This window comes from Pongo pygmaeus, chromosome 8 (genome assembly GCF_028885625.2).
Source record: "Pongo pygmaeus isolate AG05252 chromosome 8, NHGRI_mPonPyg2-v2.0_pri, whole genome shotgun sequence".
NCBI lineage: Eukaryota > Metazoa > Chordata > Mammalia > Primates > Hominidae > Pongo > Pongo pygmaeus.
In genome coordinates this window covers 56,874,943-56,891,111 of record NC_072381.2, presented here as the reverse complement: position 1 = coordinate 56,891,111, position 16,169 = coordinate 56,874,943, and the positions used below count along the sequence as shown (strand labels likewise).

At 43.0% G+C, this 16,169-nt stretch overlaps 1 protein-coding gene across 5 annotated transcripts in view; it reads right to left on the bottom strand.

Moving 5' to 3' along the window:
• Positions 1-14,070: 14,070 nt before the first annotated feature.
• GRID1 (glutamate ionotropic receptor delta type subunit 1) overlaps positions 14,071-16,169 on the bottom strand; it is a 791,530-nt gene continuing 789,431 nt past the window's right edge. For 4 of the 5 annotated variants that reach the window (XM_054435979.2, XM_063669881.1, XM_054435978.2 and 1 more), the window contains one exon: positions 14,071-14,802. In XM_054435979.2, the coding sequence (XP_054291954.1) occupies positions 14,374-14,802 (429 nt within the window). In that variant the 3' untranslated portion in view covers positions 14,071-14,373. The remainder of the gene's footprint in view (positions 14,803-16,169) is intronic. The other variant, XM_054435980.2, reaches the window with a different exon arrangement.

Here is a 16,169-nt window from a genome sequence, read left to right as displayed (position 1 = left end):
TATGAATAACTCAATGCCTACAAATTTGATTATTTAGATAAAATAGAACAGAAAGGCGCATATGCCAAAACTCATACAAGAAAAATTAGGCAACCTGAATACACCTATATCTACTAAATAATTTGAATCAAAAATTAATAACCTTTCAAAATCCAAAGCATCAAACCCAGATGGGTTCATTGATCAATTCTACCAAACATTTAAAGAAAAAAATTACAATCGCTACAATCTCTTCCAGAAGATAAAAGCAGAGGACAAACTTCCTAATTCATTTTGTGAGGCCACCATTACCCTAATACCAAAACCGAAGACATTTTACAAGAAAATAAAAGTATAGACCAATATTTCTAATGAACAAATATGCAGAAAATCTCAACAAAATATTTGCAAATTGAATCCAATAAAAAAATTAAACATCATGACCAAGTGTCATTTATCCCAGGTATGAAAGGCTAGTTCATTCTATCAAAAGACTAAACAACAGCAACAAAAAGTTCATGATTATATCAATAAATGCAGGAAAAGTACATTTTAAAAAACTTGATGCTTATTCATAATTAAAACTCATGGCACACTAGAAATAGAAGAAAATTTCTCAACTTGATTAAAAAAACAAGAACCTATAACTAAAATTTTACTTGATGGTGAGAAATTAGAATGTTTCCCACTAAGATCAGGAAAAAGATGAGTATATCTCCTCTTACCATTCCTTTTCAAAGTGTTAAAACTATGCAATAAGCAAGATAATGCAGTAACACAAGAAAAGGAAATAAAAAGTATACGGATTGGGAAGAAAGATATAAAACTCTTTGTTCATAGGTGACATATTTCTTTATGTTGAAAATCTGAAATAACCAACAAAAGAACTCCCAAAACTCAAAAGCAATTATAGAAAGCCTTCAGATATAAGGTTAATATACGAATTAAATTGACTTTCTATATGTCAACAATAAATGGAATTTGACATTAAAACCACAATACCATCTACAGTAGTGCCAAAAATATTAAGTTACTTGGCATAAATCAAGCAAAATATTACAAGATCTATATAAAAAATGAAAAACTTTGATAAAATAAATCAAAGAACCAGATAAATAGAAAGATATTCTATGTTCATGGATAGAAACACTCAATATTGTCAAGGTATCAGTTCTTCGCAACTTGATCAATAGACTAAATACAGTCTCAACCAAAATCCCAGTAGTTATTTGGTGGATATCAACAAAATGATTCTAAAGTTTATATGAAGAAGCAAAAGACCCAGAATAGCCAACACAATATTGCAAATGAACAAAGTCAGAGAACTGAGACTATCAGACTTTAAGACTTACTATGAAGCTACAATGTGGTATTAGCAAAAGAACAGACAAGTAAATCAATGGAAAAGAATAAAGAACCCAGGAGTAGAACCAGATAAATAAAGTCAACTAAATTTTGATATAGAACCAAAGGTAATACAATGAAGAAAGATACTCTTTTCAACAAATGTTCTGGAACAACTGAAAATCCACATGCAAAAAAAAAAAAAAAAAAAAACCCACAAATAATTTAGACAGAGACCTTATACCCTCACAAAAATTAACTCAAAAGAAACCATAGACCTAAATACAAAGTACACAACTGTAAAACTTCCACAAGATATCACAGGAGAAAATCTACATGACCTTGAGTATGATGATGGCTTTTTAGATACAACAGCAAAGGCAAAATCTATGAAGTAAAAACCCAATAAGGTGACTGCATTAAAATTAAAAATTTCTGCTCTGCTGAAGACACTGTCAAGAGCATGAGAAGACAACCACAGATTGGGAGAATATATTTTCAACAGACATATCTGATAAAAAGATTATTATCAAAAATATACAAAGAACCCTTATATTCAACAATAAAAAATCAAACAACTCAATTTAAAACATGGGCAAAAGACCTGAACAGACACTTCATCAAAGAAAACATACAGATGTCAAATAAGCATATAAAAAGACGCTCCACATCATATGCCATTAGGGAACTGCAAATTAAAACAAAGAGATACCACAACCTATCTTTTAGAATCGACAAAGTCCAAAACAGTGATAGTACCAAATGAGAAGCAATAGGAACTTTCATTTATTGATGGTGAATACAGCCACTTTGGAAGACAGTTTGGTAATTTCTGACAAATTCGGTAAATTGTGACAAACACAGTCTTATTATCCAAACCAGCAACTGAGCTTTTAGGTATTTACCCAAATGAGTTAAAAACTTAATGGCTACCAAAAACCTACACATGGATGTTTGTAGCAGCTTTATTTGTAATTCTTAAAAGTGTTTTCTCAGGCAGAAGAAAAATATCTCAGAAAGAAACAGAGACATAGAGGAAGAAATAGACACAGAAAAAAATAAATATATTGAAAACCCAAATGATTCCTTACTGTATGTAACAATAGTTGAAAAATTATTATTGAAGTTTTGTTGCAAATATATGTAAAATTACAATTATAAAAAATGGAAGGGGTTAAATGAAGTTAAGGGGTTTTAAGATCCTGATTTTGTCTTGGACATGGTAAAATATATATCTATAGGATAATCCCTTTAAGAATATAAAAATGTACAACCAACAAGCTAACAGAGAGTGGATGTTGAATAACAAAGCATTATTTTAACTACTAAGAAGGCAAAAAGGGGATAATTAAAATAGAACAAGAGGGAAAAATAGTAAAAAAGACTATAGATCTAAATCCAAATACATCAGCAATTATGTTGAATGTGAATGCACTAATTAAATATTTTAAGCACCATATTAAAACACACACACATACAGACACACACACAGAACCTCAAACTGCTTTCAAATGCCGCACCTTAAATATAAGAACACAGAAAAGTTGAAAGTAAGAAATGGAAAGGTATTAATTTTTTCAAAGTTTATCTGGATTCAATGCAGTTTCAGCCAAAATCTCAAGAGTAATTTTCCAGAAAATAGCATGATGTTTTAAAATTTATGTGTAAATGCAAAGGACTGACTCACATAACCAGATAATCAAGATTGATGACAAAGTTACATCAACTAAGACAGTAGGACATTAGTGCAAAAACAGACAAATGGATCAACAGAATATGATATGAAAACAGGCCTACACACATAAGATCACTATATTCATGATAAATCTGACACTGCAGTGTAATGAGAAAGGGACTTTTTTCTACAAATGATTCTGTAATAAACAAATGTCCATATTAAAAACATGTTGTAACCTCTTTCTCATATCATACTAAAAAATTGATTCCAGGCAGCTTGCAGATGTAAATGTAAAGGCAAAACAAACATCAAAAACATCAACACAAAACACCCAGAAGAAAACAAAAGAATATCTTTGTGGCCTGGTTTAGGCAGTTTTCAGAAACAGGACATATCTAACACTGAAGGTAAAAAAAAAAAGTTGAAAATGAACTTACGTTTAAATTAACCACCTCTGTTCATCAAAAGATACAACAAAGAAAGTGAAAAGGTAAACCATGCTATGGAAGAAAAGAGACAGCTCACAAAAGCAATATGCAAATCGGCATATGTAAAATGCGCAATCTCATTAATCATCAGTAAATGCAAATTAAAATTACAATTAAGTGTATCACATTCCCACTAGAATGGCTGAAAATTAAAATATATGATAGCGCAGGTGTTAATGAGGATGTGGGAAAACTGCAGCTCTCAAACACTGCAGGTCAACTGCATAAATCAGTACAACTATTTCTGAAAACTGTTTAGCAATATCTACATAAAATTGAACACATGCATACCTGTGAACCAGCAAACCAACAGAAAAGCATACATAAATTCACCCAACATGTCCAAAAAATGTTTATTGGGATACTGCTTGTTATAACCCAAAATGAACACAAATCAAAAGTCTATTGACAGTAGAATGCATAAATTGTGGCATATTCATACAAAGAAATCCTGTATAACAATGAAATGAACTTCAGGCAGAAGCATAAAGTCCCTAAAGCCAGTGTTGAATTAAAAAAAAAAAAAAGTATAATTGATTCTATCTCAACATATATCTAAAATAGATGAAATTAGTCAATGGTTCTAGAATTTATAGTACTGATGACCTTCAGAGTTCCAGAGTTGTCAGCTGAGGAGGTATACAAGAGGAAATTCTATTTTCATTTTGGGTTAGGGCCTACACAAGAGCACTCACACTGTTAAAATGAACCAACCTCTATACTTATGATTTGTGTACCTTTCTAAGTAAATTTTATAATTTTCTGAATAGTATATTATAAAACTGTGACCTTGTAATTGGGCCTTTTGTGACCATTTTCCTGTACTGCTAATGGTCATCATTACTGAGCACTTGCTGTATGTCAGCCACTGGCACTAGGTGCTTTAGTCCGAGTTTTCTTTTCCTTTTCTTTTCTTTCTTTTTTTTTTTCTGAGATGGTGTTTTGCTCTTGTTGCCCAGGCTGGAATGCGATGGCGCAACCTCGGCTCATTGCAACCTCCACCTCTGGGGTTCAAACAATTCTCCTGCCTCAGCCTCTCGAGTAGCTGGGATTACAGGTGCCCACCACCACACCTGGCTAATTTTTTGTATTTTTAGTACAGACGTGGTTTCCCCATGTTGGCCAGGCTGGTCTCGACATCAGGTGATTCACCCGCCTTGGCCTCCCAAAGAGCTGGGATTACAGGCGTGAGCCACTATGCCCAGCTTCCTGGTTTTCTTAGTTCATTATTCAAAATAAAATTGCTGCTCACATTGTTTAGATTTCATAGATATGGAAGCTGGTGCTCCGAGAAGTTAAGGGACTTACTAATGGTCATATAACTAAAAACCTACCTCCAAAATCATACCTTTCTGATTCCAACACTGACTCCTGTGTAATTGTGTGCCTTAGTATTCTTTAGGGATCCATTCAGAATAGTGGCCTCCCACAGCCAAATTAGAATTACGAAGGATATATTCACACTACTCCAACTGCAAAAAGGCTGACTAGTGTTTTCTCCCTGAATGCCACACCCTCCACACTGCCTGCCCTCACCTGCAAGCTTGCAGTCCTTGGTGGCTGAGACCCAGATCTGGGGAGGTGACCCTCTGTCTAATGTGTCTTGTGTCTCCATCTTCGGAACATGTGGTGCAATTCAGGGCAGAAAGAGCATGAGCTTTATTTAGGCTGACAGACAAGATGAATGACCTTGAGCAAACCACTTAATTACCCTAAGTCTCATTTTCTGCATTTATCAAAAGGAGATTTCTTTAATTTTCCAGGGGGAGAAGGAATTAATTCTCCTGGGACATGCTAGGCATATGAACCATGTGAATTCCTTTTCTTTCCCCTCTCGACTGCCCTAGAGGAAATATATTTTATTTCTTCCCTGCCCCACACCCATTTTCCGTCTTTCTCTACTCTGCCTCAGTGGACTCCCTTGCCGTCTGCTCTAGGGATTGGCAGGAGATTCGCTGGCAGGAGACCAGTGAAGTCAGAGTATGCCCTCCCGCAGCTGGCTGCTTGTAGAGTCACCATTGAATGGCTTATCTCTGGAGCTGGGCTCAGCTCCTGTCAGGCAGTCCTGACCGTAGTTAGAACATGGGCTCCCTCCTTCCACCTTGTTGGGCTGTCTGCGGGTAAGGGTGTGCTGCTGTTCCTACACTCAGGCTTCTCCACTATGGAAGAAAAGAGACAGCTCACAAAAACAATATGCACATAAGCATGTGTAAAAGGCTCAATCTCATTAATCATCAGTTCTCCTCGTGACTTTGCTTTGCCTGTGCACATCTTTCCAAATAGTCTCTCTCCCCAGATTTCTCAGTTTCCCTGTGCCATCTCTTTCTTACCATGCAGGATCCTTACTGACATAGCAGCTCACAAGGTCATTTTCTCTAGAATGCAACAAGCACCTTCTACGTGAGATTACTTAGCCTGGTCACATGACAAGTTGCCAACGAAAGAAGATTGAACTACCTTTGGGCTTCGGGCCTAAGGTAGAGGCAGAAGCTAAAAAAAAGCAGACATGATGGAATAGATGTAAAATAATCCCAGCACATCCACAGCTCATTGCTTCAGGCATGTGCATTTATTTCCCCCATAAAACACAAGGGGTTGGATGCTACCTGAAAAGCACAGGGCCATCACCCCAGGAACCAATGAAGATCTTGTGTTTTTTGAACTATATGGCCATGAACCTTACCTCTCAAACTATATTCTGGAGGATGCATAGATATCCCCACCAGCTTTGGAGAGCTAGTTTCACTGAAGTTTGCTTCTTTTCGGCTGCACTTCATCATGAGCATGTCTGAAAGTCAGGAGCTGAGAGGGCACTGACTGAGCCTCTCACAATCAAATCACTCCTCTCTAGGTAAGCCAGGCTGCTTTTCATTTGCTTTCCGAGAACAATCAGAATGATTACCTGAGATGGTCTCGGGAACAGAAGTGAGGGCTGCTGTTACTGCCAGCTCCCAGTGGGAGAGTGAGACCCAATGCAAGCATTCCAGTTCTAGGGACAAAAATGGAAATGCTTCCTTCCTCAGTCTCAGCAGACAAGCTGGAAGGAAGTGGTCTGTACGTGAATGTTACAAATGAGATGGTTGACTAAGCTAAAAGCCTGAGCAGTTCACACCAAGAGGCAGGATGCTATAGGTGTGCAAATCACAAGAGCTGCTATTTATAAGAGTGTGTTTGTGCAGGTACCTTACCTACATTATCACTGATCTTCAAAACAGCTCAGGACTCAGAATCCATTATACAGGTGAGGGGGAGAAGGAAGGCTCAGAGATATTGGTAATAGGATCAAGGATACCCATCCAGTGAGTGGCAAAGAACAGATTTTTAAGCCAGATCTGTGTTTTCCTACTCTGATCTACTGAATCAGCACTAGGCCATGCTGCTTTGCAGGAAAAAAAGTAATTTGCCGCAAAGCAAAGGCAAGCATGGCCTTGCTTGTCAGGAGCCAGCTCTGGTCTTTGGGAACTGTATAGGTTCTGCAAGAGGCTCAGCTGGCAGAAGAGGGGAGCTTACGAACTGGGAAAACATCATTTCAGCAATCATGAATCACACATAGAGCTCTGTGAATTCATTCTTATCACTTCAAATCCAAAATCATACAACTGTAAAGTCCAGAGCCAAAATGCAAAAGCAGTTCTCACTTATTTTATTGCCATAGCATTTGTCTAGCATTTGTCTCCATCTAAGGCGCACGAGTCCCTTCTTCCTGCACCCCTTGCCCCCGGAGCCAGGCCTAGAAGAACAGAGGAAATGTGGATATATCCCAGGCAGGGCACTGACCCTTCCCATCCAAGAAGGCCACAGGGAGGTAAGGGGTTGAAAGTAGGAGGCAAGGTGAAAGGAACCCTCTCTACTTAATGCCAGGGAAAGAAACATGAGAGCTTCAGGGGAAGACAGACCAGCCAAAATCCTCTGAAGGAAGATGTGTGCGAGGGAGGTCTCTGAGCAGGTTGACTTCGCTATTGAAGTGCAAGCGAGAGGATGCTGGAGGGTGGTGGATTGCCAAGTGGCAGGGCACAGGCGCCAAGCTGGAATAGTAAACACGGTGGTGGGGGGTGGATCGGGTAATATTGGAGCATTTAGAACCAAGATCAACCCAGGGACTGAGTGTGGAGACAGCCAATTCCCTACCAGTCTATTATTTCTGAAGGAAGAGCTTGAATAAGTTTATTTCACCCAATTTTTTTTTTTTTTTTTTTGCTTGCCTCAAATTAAGGATGGGTAAAATAGTTCTAAGGACTGCAAAGCTGTGTTGTGGGAAGCAACTCCCAATTGCAGCTTTTTTTATGATTACTAACTATGGAATTTTCACCAAATAGAAGATATAGGTATTATTGTCACTAATATAAGAATGAAACAGCGAGACTCAAAGAAGTAAAAAAGAATGTGCTAAAGATGTTACCCCCAATAAGGGCCAGACATAGGAATGCAGTCCAGACCTGGCCAGTTTTAGTGTTCTTTCCTTTGAGTTATCTTGAGCACTTTCCTGGGTGCCAGGATCAGGGCACCAGCCCCACCCTGTTGCCCATGTATTTCATGGTGTCCATGGTGCCCTGCCAGTGAGATTTTTCCACCTCCTCTTAGTCAAAGCCCCAAGGCCCCAAGGCCCCCATCCCAATGCATTTTCTACACTCCCTCCTCTGGCTACTGTTCTGCTTTTCACCTCAGATGAGCACCAAAATAAGATTGCACCTAAACACTCACCTTGGAAGAGTGAGATGCAGAGGCTTGCCTGACTCACAACTCCTAACGGAAGTGGCTTAGAGCTTTTATAAGAGAATTTTAGGAATATGTGGAAGATATGAACCAGGTTCCTGGAAAAAAGGCACATACACACATGCATACATACATGCACAAGCAATTTGGCAGATAATTTTTGAAGGTTTTCAGGCACCTCTGAGGTCTATCAAGGGACTTTGGTGGAGGAATTCCTGCCTGGGGGAGAATCCTAAAACTCTTTAGAGCACTAGTTAGCCTCAGAGTTTCCCTTAGCTTGATGCACACTTTACCTTTGGCAGAAGGAGGATACGCCGCTTGGGGAGTCTAGGGGAGGAAGGAGATACCCTTAGAGGAACAGCCCAGCTTCTGAGTAAACCTGACAGACTGATGCCCTGCCTGGCTGAGGCAGCTTCAGGGGAGCAGATATCCAGCCCAACTCTGTGGTTACAAATGACCCTGTTAGCCCAGCCTACCTACAGCCACTGCAGGGGTGCACAAGCAGATACTCACTGACTGCCCTGAAACCACTGGAGAGAAGGCAGCAGATGTGGAGGCTGAGGTACCTGATAGGCTGGTGACAGGGAAGGTCAGCACAGGTGCAACAGCTGAGGCACAGCGGGTATGCTCTCCGGGAGGGAGAGCCAGCTGTACTGGCAGCAGTATGCACTAAGGACTCAGACAGACAAGAAAGTGAATCCCAGCACTGTCTCTCACCAGCTTTGGAATGATGTCTTTTTGAGTTTCAGTTTTCCTATCTATAAATCTATTTATAATTTTTTTTACCTTGCATGGCTGATCTGAGAATAAGAGAGTGTTTGTATGTGAGGGGAATAGTACAGTCTCTCAAACACCACACCTGGTCAAGAAACGGTCACTGATACAGATGATAATGGGTATTTTTATTAGGAAACAGGATGTTTTGGAGAATGCTTGGGGCTTCTTTGCAGATTTAAGGGATTCGGGTTGCAAGTCAGAATTTTAGAGCAAGGGACTGATGACACAGGAGGGTTTGCTGAGCACACCAGGCAGCTTTGCAGACAACAGGCCACGTTGCAGGAGGTGCTCCTCCCTCCTCAGCGGCTGATTGCAGTGCACCGCTTGGCTGATTGTTGTATTGAGACTGTGCACTAGGCAGGGAAGCCCTGAAACAGCCTCTTTTCTCCACTGGTTTCTGTTTCTGATGAGCCTATCTCCATTTGCTTACGTCACCCAAGCGCATTGCCATGTGCTTTAAAACTCTACATGCATGTGCCTGATATGGTGAGTGTGTTTGCATGGACTTCAGTGTTTGTGCATGAACATGTACATATGTGTATATGTGTCTGTGTGTACTTACTTTAGATGTACAAGTCTCCACATGTCGGTGAATACTTTGTTTTCCTCTGAGTTTGGAAAGGATGCATGAGCCCCTGGCAACGGTATACTTGAATCTGTCAGCAACTGAGCTCTCCTTCGGTCACATTTGGTTGCTCACCCTAAGTAATCCAGGTCTGTCTAGTGCCCTCTCTTCCAGATCCCAGCCATTGGCCATTGTAAACTTCTGTGCCCATCTTTTTTGTTTTCTTTCCTGCAGAGAGAATTTCTATTATCTTTTGAGCTCAGTGCTCAATGTCAAGTTCAGAGGTGAGACAATAAAGACAATAAATGCTGGCAAGGGAGGGATGATCAGACATTACAAACAATTGTCCCTTCCTCTTTTGTAGGAGGTGACTATTAGCTCACCTGATTTATCTGGAATAGGTTCACTTCTCTCATAAGTAATCGCCTCTGACTAAATACCACCACTGAGAGGCAAAAAAAAAAAAAGACAATGATTAAAGTTATTGGCAAAGAAGAGGGTTATTTATGTGCAGTTTCTTGGTACAAAGGGTAAGGATAATAAGAATAAACAGTTTTATTAAAAACAACTAATGGCATAAAAGAATATTTTAGATATTAAAAAATGTTACATTAGGAACAGAAATGCTGCCTCTTTTATTGTGTCCACAGCAAGGAAAGGTCAGTTAAAATTGTCTGGAGCTTTTATCTCATTTTCTTTTGCCAAGGCTAGGAGTACAAAACAAGGCTCTAGTTAAGACGCAAATGCTAATTCACGAGCAGATACTTTTGGGAGTGAAAGTTTCCTGAGAACGAAGCTGGAGGCACTCAATTAAGTGACCCCTTCACCTTGGCAGCAGAAGGTCACATAGAGACCTGAGTTATCTGTTAGACCTTGCCCATCTCTGTAATTTAATAATATTTAAAATATGTTTAATATTTCAATTTTTTATAATATTTCTATCACCTATTATTAAATGGAATGACTTTTAAATGAAAATGCACAGGCCATAGACTGCATCCCTCCATGTCCTCGTGGCCTTTAGGACCACTGGTCTTTTCTTCTTTAATGCATCTGCTTCTCCTTCAATGCTTGAAAGGACAAACATTAGATATGGAATTAGTTTTACCTTGGCACTATTTGGGGGAGTTCTAATTTAGGAACTAGGCAGCTTCTTCTTAAGAAAACAGCCCTTTATGATTCCCTGCAGCTGCTGCTGTCCAGCCATCTGCTCACAGAATCCAGTGGTGTCTGTTGCCCGCCCCTCAGCCCCAGTCTGAGGAGTGGCCCCAATGTGGAGAAGCCTATCCTTGGTGCAGGGCAGAAGAAGTAGGGCTGGGCATCCTCCCTTTGGTTTCTCAAAGAAGAAATTTTGATCATGACAGACAGCCTCCTCAGATCAGCTTTACTGAGCTTGAGGCCGACAGTGGGGTTTTCCCCACAAAGTCACTGAAGCCAGGGGATTTTTTCAGAGGTCGGCTGAAAAGCACACGCATCTGGGGGTGGAGGATCAGGTTGATGGCTTGAGGCCTGTAGGATGACTGAGGGCATGAGATGTTCATTGAAGAAAGGTCTCCATAGACCCTGTAAGGGCCAAACTTTGAGAAGCCAAGCTGGGGGTCCAGCCAAGCTGTGGCTCCACCAGGAATGACAGTCCCTTAGCCCTGAAACCTAAGCACAGGGAAGCAACTTATCTGAGGTCAGGGTGAGTGCAGAGATGAGAGTGGCAGCACAGTCAGCTGACAATTAAAAGGCTGTTCATTCCTCCAGGCCATGGGAGCACTTCTCTATGCATGATGATGACCCAGTTCTTTCCTAAGACACTTCCAAGAACTTAATATTTTAAAGAACACTGTTAGGTTAACCAAAAATTAGACTTGCTGCTCAGCCTGTCCCTCACACTGTCCCCTGGTTGGTTTCAGGGAACTCTGGATATGCACTGCGTGAGGAGGGCATGCCCCCACCTCCAGGCATATCTGAGACCCCCTTGAGGCGAGGAGTTTTCCTCATGACTGTCCCTGCCGATGGCACAGAATTTACTTCATGATCTCAGCATGCCCAGAAACGAGCAGACAGTATTTCTTCACCCCAGAGAATAAGAGCATAGGGAGCAAAGACAAGATTTATTATTAAACAACTTTAATCCAAATGCTGATTATTATTTGCAGTGTCTGAAGGCACAAAATATACCTAAAATGTATGGAATAGTCTAAACAGAGTTATAAATCCAAAGAGCAAAGCATGAAAAAAAGATACATTCTGAGCTGACACAGAAATCTGAGTTGGGAAGATTTTTTTTTTCCTAGAGAACTTGCTTGAATATCAATCATTTCCCCTCATGCCAAGGGTAGAAAATTCTAAAAAAAACAAAACAAAACATAAACATGGTGAAGAATAACACCATGAAGTGTTAAGGATTTTGTATAAGCAGAATACTTCTCTTGAAGATGCTGGTCTCTCTCTCTCTCTCTCTCCCTCTCTCTCTTTCTCTCTCTCTCTCTCACACACACACACACACTCACACACACAGGCGCACAAACACATCCTCCATCTCCCTCTCTTTCCTCCTTGACACTCATTCTAAGCAGAACCATCCAAGAAGACATCCATGCTATACCCCAGAAGACAGGCCATCTCAGGGGGCGATGGGGAAACAGAGTTGGTGTGAGATAAGGCAGTGAGACCAGAGTTTGATTAAAAAAATAGAGAGATATATATATGAAAAATTGGCCATTCAGGGCAGGGCCCCCAACGTGCTGATGGAAAACAAAGCCTGCTCTTCCTCGGGGTCATGGTAGCCCACCTAGGCTTCTCTGAGCATGCCTGGCTCCAAGCTCCACATGCTCTGATTGGAGAAATGTCAATGGATTGCCTAGGTAGCACGAATATCAGACCATTCTCAGCATCTAGCGATAAATAACATAATTATAAACACTCTCTTCCCCACAGTGCTTTTAGCTGACTGTGTGATGTGGCCGCTCTTTACTGCTCAGTCATGTCACTAGGGACTTTAGGAAAGAAATCAATCCTGGGCTAGTTATCACCCTCATAAATACATCTCTCTAGAAACTCTACAAGGCTATAGAAGAAGCAATCAATAAGACTTTGTATTTCTCCATGATCACAGACCCAGGCTCTCAGCTCCCTGATTACTGCTGGCTGTGGGAGCTCTACCTCCTTCAGTGACAGATGTGGGCTGTGTATTCCATTCTGACGGGTCTGGAGATCAGACTAACCTTTGTCTTTAGGAGAGGAACTGAAGTGACACAACTCAGATTCCCCCAGTTCCACTCCTAATGGTTCTTTCCTTGATTCTGTAGTTTAGTTGCCTCAGAAAGGGCAACTGAAGAAGGGGGCGCTGTTAGGTAGTCCTAGGCTTAGAAAACTGGGCTTCCCTGCAGCTGTACCTGCACAGGGATAGGCCTGGAAATCTCAGAGGATATCAGATGCCCTGAGTGGGGAGGGCCCCTGCTCTGGGTTGGATTGCTGCTTGAAGAGGACTCCAGGTCTGGTCTGGAGAGGGTGGTGAAGCTGGAAGGGAGGGTTTGTGCTGGAGCCAGCCCTGTTTGTTGGACTGCCTGCAGGATTTATGACCCAGAGATAGGCCTTTACTTTTGGGGCTACAAGCAACTTCCCTGGTGGATGGGAGTTACACTTATGCTTCTCACCTAAGGGGCAAGGCTTCCTCCTACCTAAATAAACATGGTCTCTTTTCTCTATTTCTCAGCATGCCCCATCACCTGGAGTACTGGTCCACCCATCTGGGCACCTCCCCCAACTCTTCCTAACAGGATCCATTTGCCTGACACCACAAAGCTTCTACTCCCTGCATCTACGGCCTCACTTCCTTCTCTCGCCTGGGACCATGGGTCCAAACCCAAGGGAATATTCTTCCTCTACTTGGCCCTTTGTTCCACCACCTCACCTGGTCCATGCAACTAACCCCACCTCGCAACTCCCTGCCCCCATGGACTTTCTTCCAGACCAACCCCATCTCTGCCCAGTCTCCCTGAGGAAACAATGGAGTCTGCCCTCCTTCCCCCAATATTCTATCACTTTTTGATTCTTCTAATTTTGAAAAGAAAATGAAAAACAAAGCCAACAGGATGATATGAGAACAGCTCAGTATCAAAGCCCTCAATTACCTCACTACAGGTAACTGTCAGCTTCTCTCGGGCCCATGGGGCCCAGAGGCACACTGCAGCACACACAGCGGTGACCAACTCTTCCCGCATGATCCAAGACAGGACAGGATAGCCCTGAGTCCAGGGCACCTCCTCAGCCCCAGGCTACCCAGAACAGCCGATCACCCTACAGCACAGCAACCCAGTGGGCCAGCCCAACGCGGGCTCCAAACTCACTCCTTATCAAGCTGAGGGACTAAAAGGGACGAGGGGCCAGGAGCAAAGAAATGGGGCAGCAAGCTGTGGGACAAGGCAGCGAGTGGCATGTGGGGCTCCTCATCTTCCCTTCTCCCCCAGCAGAGAGGGGCTCCTTATCTGGTCGCCCCTCCTGCCCTCAGAAAGGCCCAGGAACGGGGGGGCTCCTTTGGCACTTCAGAATGATCACAAGTAATTTGCCTTTTTATTCATATAGAACAAAATTTACAAAGTCATTCATACAGTTTTTGTGTTTTTTTACTGACTTCGAAAATTGGGAATATTCAAAATACACTTTTACCCCACTCCATTCTGTCATTATTTACACATATGTACAAGAAAAATGAAAGAGTCTCTGTGTGTGTGTGTGTGTGTGTGTGAGTGTGTGTGGTTTGTGTTGTTGTTTTCTTGTATTAAAAAGCTCTGCTGGTCGGGTGGGTGGGAGGGTGGGCTGGAGGGCAGGCGGCGCGGTCAGATGGAGGTCCCATGGGAGGTGTCCAGAGCCTCTGGAAGGACGCCTCCAGGCACGGGCTGGAAGGACATGGGGATGGGGGTCTTCACCGGGCTTTGCCGGAACAGCCCCCCATTGGGTGACCTGTGTTTGCACTGCATGGAGGGCATGGTGGCCGAGCTGCTCAGCGGCAGCGGCAGGTTGCTGCTGGGCCCTGATGAGAGTGTCCGGCTGGTGCCATGGCTGCTCTGCTCTGGCAGAAAGGTGCTGACCGAGAGCTGGGTGTTCTGGTACTCCCGAGTCGGCTCCAAGGTCTGGGTGGGAGCCAGGCCCCCCATCTCCAGGGCCGAGAGCTCAATCGACGCTGGGGAAATCTGCTTGTGAGCAATGTCTTCATCCATGAGGCTGTTCATGCGCCGGTGGACCTGCTCCAAGTTCACTTCTTTGTCCTGGAGGGAAGGCACAGGAAGGTCAGGTGGGGCCCTAACAGTGAGTCAAGGCTGGCTTGCTACAACTCTGGATGTCTGGAGGCACCAGGCCTGGTCGGCCTGTTGGGCTGTGGGTGAGTATCCCCTTTGTGTGGCTCCACCTCCCCTCAATTACATGGCCAACCCTCAGTTATCTGGGGAAGCCAGGGGGTGACATGATCCCTATGTAGCAAAGAAGATGCCATCAGCAGGCCTTGGCTGTATCCTGCCTTGCCTCTGTACTCAGTTTAGAGTCACTGCCATACCCAGAACCAACCCTTAGGACAAGATGCTTTGAAGAGCAGGCAGATACAGGCGAAGAAGAAGTCCCACAGGAATAAAGGAAATAGTCCTTGAGCCCCTGAGGTGCCCCATGAATTTGCCACTTAGAGTTCAAGATGATGAAAAGACTTTGTATGATCATCCCCACCTTGCACAAAAGGAGGCTCAGGCTCAGGAAGGTTCAATGATTCCTCAGAGTCACAGGCCCATCAGTGTTAGAGGCAGCTTGGAGGCCTGGAGCCGGAGAGAAGCCCTGCCTCACTCAGTGACCTGTATCCTCCCTGTGCAATCTCTTCAGGCAGCCCAAGGAGGGGGATATATCCCTGTCTGGAAGGGCAAGGAGGCATGGGTTCCTGGGTGGAGATTGTGAGGAATGGGACTTCCCCAGGGTCAGCTGACTCTCCTGGTTTCATGAGGGTTCGAGGCTATCTAAGTGGGTGATCTCACACCTGATTCTGTCTCACGACGGTGGGTGACATCACGGGAAATTACTTGGTTTGTTTATTTGCTTAAGAAAGAAAACAAAACAGAACAAATATTGTTCCTTTCAAATAACTTGATGATTTGGCTACAATGTCAGAATAATTAAAGGCAGACAAACTGCTTGAAAGCTCAAGGAAGACGTCATCTCCTTCCTTGGCTTCCCTGCTGTGAGGTGGGCACAGGACCTGGTGCTCAGCAGGGGAGCCATATGAGCTTCCCGGTGAGGTCGAGGCTGCAGGGACTTTGTAAGCAGCATGGGTGCTAATGCGCCAGGGAAGGTGGTGACCTTTCTCTCACCTCAAACTCCTAGAGAAATACAGTCCCAAAGCTCAGCTCCCAGGCAACCCTGCAGGTGGTCTCATGTTGGCATCCTGTATCAGAGACAGGAACCCATCCCCTGTCCACCTTGCAGGGGAGTTAGAAATACTAAGAAATGTAGAAGCCCTGAATATGCCTTCAGAAGGAAAAAGAAGGAATCACATGAATCTAAGAGTCATTCCAGTGACTGCTTTGAGCTTCTGTGGGGATGGTGGGAGAGGATTTCCACCCCCAGAAGTTCAACTGAATGATGGGCATGAGCCCCG